Here is a 13,483-nt window from a genome sequence, read left to right as displayed (position 1 = left end):
CATAGGCTTTATATTAGTCTTCAGCATCCAAAGCTTGTCGTAAGAGGCGACTAACGAGATCGGGTAGTCAGGCTCGCTAGCTTGGTTGATACATGTCAGTGTATGCTGTAGATCGATGCTCATGATGTCAATCACTCGATGGTCTGGAGCAGTCTCGATTATTTACAGACCACCGACATATATCTGGAATATTGCTGAGTGTGGCGTTAAACAATACACAAACAACAAACAGCATAAAAATGAGTTTTACTGACTGATACATATGGGATGAACAATTAATATATTTGATATACATGTAGATAGTATCGGAGAGGTCTGTTAGAATCTGATATAGTTAGGCAAGTATGGTTAGTCGTGCATGTTTCTAGGGGAAACAGCTTGTTTATCAGGTGTTGACCATTAACGTTTTCAGTGCATGCAGAAATAGAGAGAAAATGGTATGAATCGTGTAGGCATGTCCGACAGTAACTGGGCAACAGAGGGATTCAGAAGTTGGACATGTGAACAAACTTGTTTGCCATCACTTTTGATCATGAACGAATGAGTACTGTTTATCATGCTTCATTATGTAATTTGTCACTTTAAGATTTGCTTATTTGAAATGATAGTGAACTGATATACATCAGAATAACAACATGTGATTACACGTGAAGCTGCTGATGTTGCTGACACTGAAAGCCGATGACGTAATTGAACTATTCTATAACATGGAATACTACGTTGGGACAGAATTATGTTTTATATTCATGTTGTGCATTATGTATTACTGATGCGAGATTTATTGTTTTATTGTTTTCATTATATTATATATGTTTATATAATTATAACCAAGACTGAATGACTGAGTATGGTTTTACGCCGCTTTTAGCAATATTCCAGCAATATCACGGCGGGGGACACCAGAAATGGGCTTCACACATTGTACCCATGTCGGGAATCGAACCCGGGTCTTCGGCGTGACGAGCGAACGCTTTAACCACTAGGCTACCTGACCGCCCTTATAACCAAGAAAGGAGCAAGTTATTGACCTCGTACGTTTCATATCAATTTTATATGTGCACCTAGCTTATGACATGAAATGCACGTTGGTTAAAAGCGATCCTACAAATATGTGTTATTTAGTGTTTACATACTCAAAATTGAAGATTGTTATATATTCAGAAATGTTGTCCTTCATTGACTCTTACCATGTTGTGTGAAATATATCTACCTTTAATTATTTATGTGCAATAATTATTGATTTGATCTAACGTTTAAACCACAATGACATATGAAAAGAAAAACTCTTTCTAGTTATTTGACGTTGGGCATAACTGTTTTGCTCTGATATAAAATCAATTAATTTTTGTTTTCCTTTTACACGTTTTGTAAATCAAAAGAATGGAGAAATGGGTTGAAATTATTCGTCAGTATAATTTACAAGTTAATTAACTTATTATATTAATCAAAATGGAACAAAATGGCTGGTGTGCAGGTAAAAACAAAAAATCAATACTTAATTGTATTATATATACTTCAGATGTCAGATAATTCAATCCGTTTCACTTTTCATTTTATAAAGTCATGTCACCGACCATTACCATAGAGATCGCTATGTTGTGATACCCGATGATGGCAAGTATCTCTTAATTATTCGTCTCTCTTTAACATGCATTTATCATAGTATTTTCAAATGATGTGTATTGTATTGTGTGTCATGTTTTTATATGTTTTCATCATAAATATGAACCAAACATTTCTTTCTAAGCTTAATTCAATGTAAAAAATAATTAACCTACAAACTCGACATGTGGCCTTTAATATAATATGTTGTTGTTTTTAAATTACTCAGCGGCTTTGCTCACGTTATTTATATACAGGACATATGTCAATTAAAGTTGTGCTTCAAAGGATTGTTTGTTTGTTTGTTGTTAAACGCCGCACTCAGCAATAGTCCAGCTATATGACGGCGGTCTGTATATAATCGAATCTGAACCAAACAATCCAGTGACTGACATCATGAGCATCGATCCACACAACTGGGGTCAATGACATGCATCAACCAAGTCAGCGAGTCTGACCACCCGATTCCGTTCTGTTCTATTCTGATCAGTATTGATTTAGTCGCCTCCTACGACCAGCCTAGATAATTGGGGACCTATACTAATCCCGATCCGAAAGGGGCAGTTTCAGCTTCAGATAGAGGGAATTTATTTCTTTTGCACTGGGAACTCCCCGATAATATTCGTTTTCGCGACACAGAAATCTGATGTATATGCTTGTCTGAATGCTTCGGTCCCTCAACAGTATCGGTCACAATTAGTCAAATGCTAATAGTAGTCCCGTTTCACTTAAATGACACTAATAACAAAGGACGGGCGATAAGGAGTGAGCTTTGTTAGTGTACAACCATACTCGCTGGCTATATACAGATAGATAGAAAACCCAGACAAAGTCAGGCTAGATTCAATGTCACCTTACAGGTAAGATCTATTAATAACTTGGGTTTTACTTGAGTTGTGTAACAACAACGAAACCCTTTGGAGTTGCCCAATCAAGTCATGGTTATTTATATTCCAAACTGAAAGTGAATCGCTCTTGTCTTATGCAGGCGCTTCGCATAACAGGTGAGGCATACCAGCTCTCCTATTTAGACTGGTTATTTTTTATACTTTGGAACATAGACGTAACAAAGACGGATTTAAAGATTCTTTCAAATATCTAAATATTTATTTTGTGAAATGATAGATGCCCTTTTTATCACAATTATGTTACTGTTACATTTATATTAGATTATTATTTTAATGTCTTTTTGTGCGTTATTGTGTATTTTGATGTTTAAAACACATAACGTGTATTATTGTGATCTACAATTGGATGATCCACATCTTGTAAATGAGGGGGGTATAATACTGTTTAATGCCGCAATCAGCGATATTCCAGGTGTACCACGACTGAAACAGATACATCAGTGTCAAGCTTCCTGTGCCATCGAGGTGGGAGCTTGGTCCTACCGGGGTCCCCAATGGATTTCGATCATATATGTGTCCACATAATATAGCATTATAACCATATCTGGTTGCTGTTTCAGCCGTCCAGCAAAATGTCTGATAACATATCTGACCTGGAAGCTGATGTAAGGAAATGGTCCTGGAGATACCGGATCGAGCCCCACTACACGTTCAATGAGAGCGATTTGGAATTCAAGGTCGATATAGATCAAGTTGCGATAAGCTACAAAAACCCAACCTTCAGTAACTACAGAAAGAGTCCTCTGACAGATCCAAAGATTGTTTTTACAACAAATTACAACAATGGCACTAATGACCCCCAAGAAGTGGCCGTCCGCGTCCAGCGTACGACATCGGCTACGGCAAGAATCAAGATGAAGTACGGCGTAACCGCTGACAACGGAATTGGCATAAAACTGCGCGCACCACCGGAAATAGACAGTGTGTTCGGAGGATACCTGCCCATCAAGACGGAGGAGACGAGTGACCTCTGTCACAGCATGACCTGGAAGTACAACTCCAAGATCACAGCCGCTCCTCGGAAGACAACAGTGGCCAAGTTCGAGGTCAACGAGGAGAGATTGGTCTGTGACTTCTCAACGTATCAGCGTCTGAAAGGGAAGGCCACTGTGACTGTAATTCACAAAGTTTCAAGAAGAACTCTTGAGACGATCACGGAGGATATCAAGACGATTTTGGATGAACTCCTGCCAGATGCTGACGAAACTACTCCCCCTGAAAATATTATCCACATCAGGAACGATGCTGTTCAGTGGCCATGTCGGGGCGAGATCGACTTTACCTATGGCCTTTCACAGAATGAGGTGGTGGAATGAGAGCTTCGTAATTTTAACTTTTAAGTTTCGTAGTTAAAAACGGCGCAAGTCTGTTTTTAGTCCTAATGTTATTTTCAAATTTATCCCATTTATTGAAATTACGTCGGTGCATGTACTCTAAAACTGCTTTGCAATTCAGGAATGTTCAAATGCATATAAACTGATCATGAATAAATGTTATATTATTAATAGTTTTTGTAGTTTCTACTTTTCTACCATCGCCTTCACATATACCGTAATAATGTGTACACAACTACAGAGGGTATAATTATGAAACGTGTAACTACCCACAGTACGGGTTTAGTGAAGGTATTTCAGCACAGTCTGTTAATTATTTCAAAGAAAACTGAATAACCGTTTTCTGTTGTGATTTACTCTCACCTAACAATTAAAAACATGAATATTCTTCATTATATAACGGATAGTCTTATCGATGAGATAAACCAATCCAATAAACTTGGTATCACGATTCGATAAATATGCAAACGATGTCACCTCGCAGGAAATACGTTTATTATTTAGTAGTTAACTGTTCCAGTTATTATGACGTGAGGTGAAATGGGGTTTAACGTCGCGTCCAAGATTATTGGACCTATATAGCGACGTGCATGCACGTGTGTGTGTGTGGCTGCTTGTACTAGTCCGGACTGATGCCGATTTATAGTGCTGGTACACTAAGATACCAGTGTTTAACATGAATACCCCACTCAGACACAGTATACTGACTCCGAGCCGACCAGTCCTTGTTTTAGCCCCTTAATACTGAGCGCCAGACAGGGTAACAACAAGTACCATGTTTTAACATTTTTTGGTATGACGCGACCGGGGATCGAATCCCGGGCCTTTCACTCTCCGGGCGGACGCTCTACCACTAGACCACGGAGATGGTCGTATTTGTAATAAATAGGAAGTGGTTTCCCGATGTGTAAGCACTAATGTAAACAAACATGGATGCAAATCATTTGGAACTATATCATAAATAGGGCGGTTCGTTTGTACATTGTGTTCCAACGCAGCCTATATTTCTTAATTATTTTAAGATTATTTTAAGAATTACATGATAAAGATATCATTACCATCATGTTTCCCTATCTTACATTATCATATATTTGGAATAAAACAATTATATGACGCTCGCATAATGAAATTTGCATTCCTGATATATTTACCATACGAAAGACCCGTGAAGATACGGTTTGGAATAGGTCTTCAGCAACCTATACCTGGCGTAAAAGGCGACTATGCTTGTCGTAAGAGGCGGCTAATGGGATGGGCTGGTCAGGTTGGCTGAACTGGTTGATGCCTGTCATCGTATCCCAGTTGCGTGGATCGATGCTCATGATGTCAATCACTGGACTGACCTATTCTACCCCGGATCTTCACGGGTTTTATGCATGGTATACGTACTTGGTATGCTCGTGGATAGAATAAGCGATCGTAAAAGACCCTCCTGCTGTGGGACATAGAATGATGTTTGGCAACATCAAGATATCTTCATAACATGCCATGCAGAGTTATATCCCTTGGCTACATGTATTATTTTTATCTAATTCTCTATTGACAACGAACTAACTTCGCTGAATATTATCATAAGCGCTAGTAAAATCACCATTTAGTTTGTTGTCGATAATCCACAATAATCAATAAGTGCAGTGCGTTGTGTTGTTGGTTAACGCCGCACTCGGTTCCAGCGTTTTGAATGCATGGGCTTTTATATATTCGTAAATGCATGTTACATGAATGCGATAGCTGCGGGACAAGCAGGAAATGTCACGTGCACCCCCCGCGTCACAGATCAAGCCTGGACACGCGTACTCGTCTCTATCTCATGGTTAACGAATCATCACGAGTAGACCTAAATGGAAATGAAAACAGATAAGGTGAATATTCACCTGATGAAGGAGTAAGCATACACTCCGAAACGTTGTGTTCCTCATAAAAGAGAAGTTGACATCCATAAATTCTCTTCCTTATGTTGATAACTTCTAAATGCCTTGCAAATACTTGAAAAAATGTAAAATGTATGTAAACCAGAGTATATTTTTCAGCTCATATCACGAAATGAATACTTTTAGCAATTTGTAAAACAGATCAATATCATACTACGGGTGATATTTGGATGGAAATTTTTTTTATATCCTTATTCAAATTGAAAACAAAGGCAGAAACCTATGATTGTTGGTTCGAATCCCGGTTCGCCCCGATTATGCTTCTAGGTTTGTCAGCGCCATACCCGTGCTCGTGGGTTTCACCGAAGTGGTAAACGTCTGAGACCTGCATCTCTTCGGGCTTTCCTCCCACGTTAAGCTGACACGCCGCGATATAACTGTTATACTGTTAAAAGCGGCGTTAAACCCAACTCACTCACTCACTCACTCATTTCTCCATTACGTTGTAGTTGTTCAAAAGAGCAATCCTACTCTGACCGTTGGCCATAAATTCACGATCATCTGTAGAGATCGCAAAATAATCCTTCGCTAGAAATAACAAGAACCGGTCTCTGTATACCTGATTTGTAACAGTGCGTGGCACAATTGTTATATATAATTAGTGAACTGAATATCGCTTTACTGACATTGTGTAGAAATAAGCATAACAATTTCAAAACTGTAATGTGATCAGTGGCGTGCTTTAATGAACGAGGTGTGAAGTGTTTGTCGATAGAATTACAATGACAATTTCAAATAACAAAACAAATAACTCTACTCTTGAAATCTGAAGCAACACCAATCGCGCATTGTTAATTGTTCACACACGAGTTACAAAACTGATCCAGCCGGAATAATCTGTTTGACAATCAACGCCGTATCAGTTAAAGTTAAAAGGCGACTATGCTTGTCGTAAAAGGCGATCGGGTGGGCAGACTCGCTGACTTGGTTGATGCATGCCATCGTATCCAAATTGCGTGGATCGATGCTCGTAACGTCAATCACTGGATTGTGTGGTCGAGACTCGATTATTTACACAGACCGCCGTCATATAGCTGAAATATTGCTGAGTGTGGCGTTTAACGACAAACAAACAAACAAAAGTTAAAGTTAAAGACATTGATGCATGTAAACAGGCCTGGGCTGTACAGCGTGTGAGCAGGTAAAAAACATGCCATTTTATTGCATAACTAAACTAGTATTTTCGCAAGGATATCGATTATCCACCTACAGTGATTCCAGTCGTACATGACTGGAATATCTATTCACCGGAACTGTCGATAGTACATAAATAATACATCCATATTTTATGACGGCAATTCAATTCAACTTTGGGCGAACGTCATACATCTATATTTGATGTTCTGAGGCGCCCCTTAGCTGCAGGTGCCATTACCATCCGCGCTTTTGCATAATTTAATGCTTCTGGGATGGGCGAGAATATAAGAAGGGTTAAAACCAGTTATATACATTTACATAACATTCGAGCTGATTGAAACTGCTTTGAATCACTTCCAAAATAACGGACATTTCTGAGCTATTGAGCTATGATGACGCAGTGCAAACAGGCGGATGCCCCCTTCCTACTATAGGCGACATTTTCAGATTATCCCGTTTCGGTTCGATCGCCCGAGCCAAAAAAGTCTAATCAGAAAATGAAATGGAAACAGTATAAATTAAATTGTTACTTGCTCGAAAGCTCTATCTTTGACGAGTTAAAAAATGAAACAAATACAGGCAAAATCATCGAACAAAATGTATCCAACTTTGTTAATTTTATCTAATCAAATAAAGACATCTTCTGTGGCCACTGTTGCCTTATAGACAAGAGAACAGAGTCCTCTCTGACAGCAGTGAAAACTGGAATCTGTTTCTGTGAAAATCGTAAACATCGTACACTTGATGTTTGTTTCTTTATTTGTTTGTTTGCTTGCATGCATGTTGTCTAATTCAACACATAGCAATATTCCGGCTGTATGTAAACAATCAAGTCTGGACGGACAATCTCGTGATTTACATCATGAGCTTCGATCTACGCAGTTGGGATACGATGACTTGCATCCAACCCGATCCCGTTAGTCGCCTCTTAGGACACGCATGGGTTGCTGAAGACCAATTCTAACACGTATTTCCACGGGGTTCCTGCATTTGAAACAGATTCAGCATTTACTCTTCTCCACATAACCAACCAATGCAATAAACTATTATATATGACAAATAACATGAAAAGTGTTGAGTTAAGCCCCACCTGTGGCACTGGTCACAAACACACACAAAGGCAAATCAATTGTTCACTGTACAAAAATAACACTGGATTATACATGTATGGTACAAGTCATAGATCTTGGTGCATATATCTAAATATGAAACCGATGAGGCGGTTTCAGTGGCCTATACTGAGTCAAATTAAAAACTTCACATTTTTAAAAGTAATCCCATAAATGATAAACAACGGACAAATGTATCAGAGAGGGTCATTTTTAATCATTAATGTCCAAAGAAGGATTTTAATCAACGGTGGTAACCATAAATTGTTCCAAGCACCTACGGTATTCGGTAATAACATCAACAGTTTAAATCATAAGTCCCAAGCACGAGAATCTGATGGCACACAAGTTCAGTAGCGTGTATGGCCACCATGTGCGTTGACAACTGCCACACAGCGCCTCCGCATGGACCTTGTGATGCATGTGAACATATGATTGGGAAGACGACGCCATTGTTGCTGCAAAATGGTGCCAAGATCTTGCAAATTCTGTGGTTGGTTCTGGAGAGTGCGCAGACTTCTGCCAAGAGCATCCCAGACGTGTTCGATTGCATTGAGGTCGGGAGACCTTGGCGGCCGGTCCATGACGTTGACTCCCACATTCTAAAGGAAATTCCTTGTCAAAATGGCTGTGTGGGGTCTGGCATTGTCGTGTTGGACGATCAAACCGGGTCTATGTGCTGCCATAAAAGGCAGACGTTCTGGTGCCAGTACCTGGTCGCGGTAAGGAGCAGCGTTGAGGTTGCCACGTATGACAAGAAGCCTGGAACGTGCATGCCACAGAAAGCACTCCACACCATGACACTTTCGCCGCGAAATCTGTCAACTTCCTGTACAACGTTCATGACGGCGCCTCCACACCCTCGCTCTACCATCAGCAAATCGAAGATTTAATCGGGATTCATCACTGAAGACGACTTGAGTCCATCGTAAGTGTCGCTGTGCCCACAATTGACGTTGACGTCTGTGTAATTGAGTCAGAATCGGTCCGCAGTATGGCCGTCGTGCCTGAAGGTGAGCAGTTCTCAGACGGTTTCGAACAGTTTGCGCACTCAGTCTACCCCTAAACAGTTCATTTCTGGTTGATGTAGCCGTCAGAAATCGGTGACGGAGGTGACGTAAGACAATCTGACGATCCTCTGCTTGTGACGTCACAGGTGGTCGACCTGGCCGAGGGCGATCAGCGGCGGTACCCGTTTGCTGTAGACGCGTCTGTAAATCATAAACAGTCCGTCGACTACAACCCATCGTCCTTGCGACTTTAGCTACGGACGTTCCCGTCTGTAACAGGCCGATGGCACGTTCACGTTGCACATTTGAAAGGCGTGGCATGACAAATGGCCGTAATGACTTTTGTTTTCTTGTGTTTTTCTTTTTTTGTTAATCACTGCTAACAAGTATGGCTGAAAACACGTGCGGTATTATGGTCACGTGACCAGTTTCACGTGAAAACCACTTTTGCCACTATAGTGCTGTGCACATGATTTGATCGATTCACCGGCACAAAAACAGGTGTTATCAGCTGAAGACAATACGTGGTCATTACTGTTTAAATACACAATAAGGGCCAAGGATGATAACTGGTCAAAATGTTAAAATTTTAGGATTGTGAAGTTTTTAATTTGGTTCAGTATATTTTAATTCTAGTTATTGTTTAGTAACTAATGCCGTATGGATCAAGGAATAAAATTTTCCCTAAAATGTGTCGTGTGGAAAAGTGGTGTACAGAGTTGAAAAGTCAAATGTTATGATAGAATTGAACTTTGTTCTTTTCTGAGATTTTCTGAGATTGCAAAATTTCAAGCAAACGATTGGACTTTTTGAGAATCCACATAGTATAAATTCCACTGGTCTCAAATACATTGTGCGAATATAAAGACAGCCCGTACTTAATTGTATTAAGGATTATGGTTTATCTTGAGACAGAAGATACCTTGACCATGAAATAAATAAAAGCGTTGGGGATTCGAACCTCAGATTCGCTGGCTGTGTCTCGCGAAAGTTGTGGACGTTCAGCTCAGGCTTCTCACTCAGACACAGCTGACACCTTGAATGTGATGTTTACTGTTCCATTCTGTTCACGAAGGGCCTTGGTAACAGTAATTAACCGAAGAGCTTAGAGCCAAAAGGGTACAATTTGCTTTGTCCCTTTTTTCATAAAATGGCATGAATAACCTCTATGAGTCCTTGCTTACTTGTAGAAAACATATTGTATGTTTTCATTGATAAGCTTTTGAAATAGAGTTCCTTAAAATTCTGTAAAAGGGCCAAAGTCAAGTCACTTTGATAGATTTTGGCCCTTTTAGCTCTCATTTTCGTGTGTGGTTGAGACTGATTGTTCAAGAGACACTGAAACTTTGGAAACATTATTAGTATGTTTCAACTATTTCAACAAAGTTGGCATTAGTTTATATCATTAAAAAGAGCTTCAATAGTATGTGTTTATACATTCAGGAGTTATTCTATCAATCTCACATGTTAAATCCCATGCAAATGCCTGAAGGTAAAAAGGGCCAAATTACAGACATTTGTTTTGAATGTTTTATAGCAACATTTATATGTCTGCTGTCACAATGTGTTTAAGTTTAGGAATTTATTTAAGTTCATTAGCAGGCATAAGGTTATGTTTTTTATTACTTTTTTTTCACATGACATGGCCCTTATGGCTCTAAGCTCTTAAATTTTACCCTTTTTGAGACGAATAAGACACGGGGTGATAACGTGAACAGACATGCACAGCTACATTACAGCGTGAGTCCGCGCATGTGAAAGACAAATCAATTATTGTTTAATCTATTAGCAGCTATCAATATTGACAAGGAAATGCGGAAATGTTGGCGCGAAATTGCGGAAATGTTGGCGCGAAATTGCGGAAATGTTGGAGCCAAATCAATAAAATGAAGACATATGAACCCACAATGATTATCAGCTGTATAACCGCAATGCATATGCCTGTATATCCAACAAGTCTCAATATCAACATGTCTCTAAAAATAACACGTGGGAGAACGATGGCAGGGACAGAAACGGGAACACTATTCATGTGATCAGCAAAAAGAGCTCGAGCATTTAGTTCCAAATCAATGTCCGGAAATGAATGCGGGAAACTTCAGACAATGTACGTTGTTCTGCGCATCAGTATTGAGTTATGTTATGACGCACGTGATACACGCCCTCATTATGTATTTTGTGGATCATGGATTATGTATAAGGTATCAAACATGCCCGTCATTCTTCAGTCTGTTCAAACAACTAGCAAAAAATCCATATGAATAATGCCAAAAAGTATGTTCTCGTGTTGGAATTGCATTCGTGACCAACTCGAGATAACCGGGACAAGCCGAATAGCGACTCGTGCCCCTCTCATGGCCAGTTTTGCGACCGGGTTCCGTCTTAGCGCAAACGGGCATACCTAAAACAATTGTCAACTCGTTGCGTAGTGGTTCACATACATTTCCCCACATACTATATATATTTCAGATGCAATTTAAATCTCATCTAGACATGCGGAATTATACAGTATGATTGAACACATTTAACTGTGTCTTGTGTATATTTTTAAATGCAAGACATGTGTAAAATCAAAAATTATTTCTGAGGGATTCTTTGACGAAGAACTTGAAATCATAAGCGCATTCTGATTGGTTTGTCGTATTTTCGCACATGACAGTCATCGATAGGGGGACGAGTCTTCTTGCGGGTTACGAAAAGGGGCGAGTGGTGACGAATGGTTGGAATTGGTATAGGCGCGGAAGGATACACATGGCAGATGCGGTGGTATAGGAGGGGTAAAAAAACTAAAAGAAGCAAGTAGGATATATATTATCTGTTGAAACAGCTAGAAAAACAACAAAGAGTATGTACTTGTGCAGGTATCAGCGCGATAGGATATAAAATAGGCTCGGTAGGATAAATTGGTTGATTGGTTGGTTTGTTGATTAACGCCGCACTCAGCAATATTCCAGCTATATGACGGCGGTCTGTAAATAATCCAGTCTGGACCAGACAATCCAGTGATTAATATGAGCATCGATCCACGCAATTTGGATCGATGACATGTATCAACCAAGTCAGCGAGCCTGACCACCCGATCCCGTTAATCGCCTCTTACAACAAGCATATAGGATAAATAGTAGGCGCGGTAGAACTATATTAAGCGTGGCAGGATATATGATAGGCGCGGTAGAATATAGAGAAGGCGCGGTAGGATATATTGTTGTTGTTGTTTAACGCCGAACATAGCAAGATTCCAGTTAAATGACGTTAGTTTGTAAATAATGGAGTTTGGACCAGACAATCTAGTCATTGACATCATGAGCATCGATCCACGCAGTTGGGATACGATGACAGGCATCAACCAATTCAGGCAGCCTGACCAGCCCATCCTGTTAGTCGCCTCTTACGACAAGCATAGTCGCCTTTTACAGCAAGTAGGGGTTGCTGAAGACCTATTCTACGCCGGATCTTCACGGGTCAAAATGTATTTGTAAAATTATTATGTCAAATGTAGTTTGTAAACGATCTTTTATTAAATTGACTAATTACAAATACTCAGTTTCATTGATATATGAAATGATACATCATATTATAGTCTCGTTCGTTTACATATGTTTAATAATATATATTATTAAGTATATATACTGCCTGAATCTAGTAGAACATAAAACCAAACAGACAGGTCACTGCGAAGTGATTACTTAAACATGCTAAACGTTACATGACATCACGTCAATGCAGAGGCTAAAGATAAATAGAAACAAGATTTGACGACTAGTCCTTCCATTCCTGACTCTATAATAGCCACAGAACGATGATTTGCCAAGGATACGATAAAGTGTTGTCTTTCTATGTTAGTTTGGGAGATCACAGCTTATCAGCCTATATTATCTGTTTAGACACGACAATTACCCTGTCTTAGCATCCGACACATCAGCATGGTTATCAAGCGAACTATTAAACGCAGTTAGTATTAACTAATGCAGGAATGCCCCTTGTCCCCGTCGTTGTAATCAACATGGTTATCTAGCGAACTATTAAATGTAGTTAGAAATAACTGATGCAGCAATGCCCCTTGTCCCCGTCCTTGGAATCAGCATACACAGTGTGGCATTAAAAGGCAAATAACTGATAGCACGATTACAAAATGTAGAATGCCAATACAATGAATACTTGATGAGGTTCCCTTCCTGATTTCTTTAAGAATGAAAGAATAATGGATTTCCATTGATATTGATGTTTCATTTATGGGGGGTTTGTTTTCATGTGACAAGAATACATTGATTCCGAAACTATTGGGAAATGTAAATACTGCATGTTGATGTCTTCGTTTCCTTTTTATTTTGACTAATTTGATCCTTGTTTAAAGATCAATACTGTATGACAGGAAAATGTTCCTCTTTATATTCCGGACACAAGTTGATATGTCGAATGCATGTAGACTTGCTGAACGACTTCAATATTGAC

At 39.5% G+C, this 13,483-nt stretch overlaps 2 protein-coding genes across 2 annotated transcripts in view; both read left to right on the top strand.

Moving 5' to 3' along the window:
- LOC124137513 overlaps positions 1-13,483 on the top strand; it is a 493,827-nt gene that overhangs the window by 373,284 nt on the left and 107,060 nt on the right. The window lies entirely within an intron of this gene.
- On the top strand, positions 2,510-4,015 carry LOC125376118. The gene is made up of 2 exons (XM_048387762.1): positions 2,510-2,606; positions 3,071-4,015. The coding sequence occupies exon 2, from the start codon at positions 3,083-3,085 to the stop codon at positions 3,824-3,826; it is 744 nt and encodes a 247-aa protein (XP_048243719.1). The 5' UTR covers positions 2,510-2,606; positions 3,071-3,082; the 3' UTR covers positions 3,827-4,015.

Source organism: Haliotis rufescens, unplaced genomic scaffold (genome assembly GCF_023055435.1).
Source record: "Haliotis rufescens isolate VD_foot unplaced genomic scaffold, xgHalRufe1.0.p SCAF_7, whole genome shotgun sequence".
Lineage (NCBI taxonomy): Eukaryota > Metazoa > Mollusca > Gastropoda > Lepetellida > Haliotidae > Haliotis > Haliotis rufescens.
The sequence above is the reverse complement of the archived record's forward strand: the minus strand, read 5'-3'. Positions and strand labels throughout refer to the sequence as shown.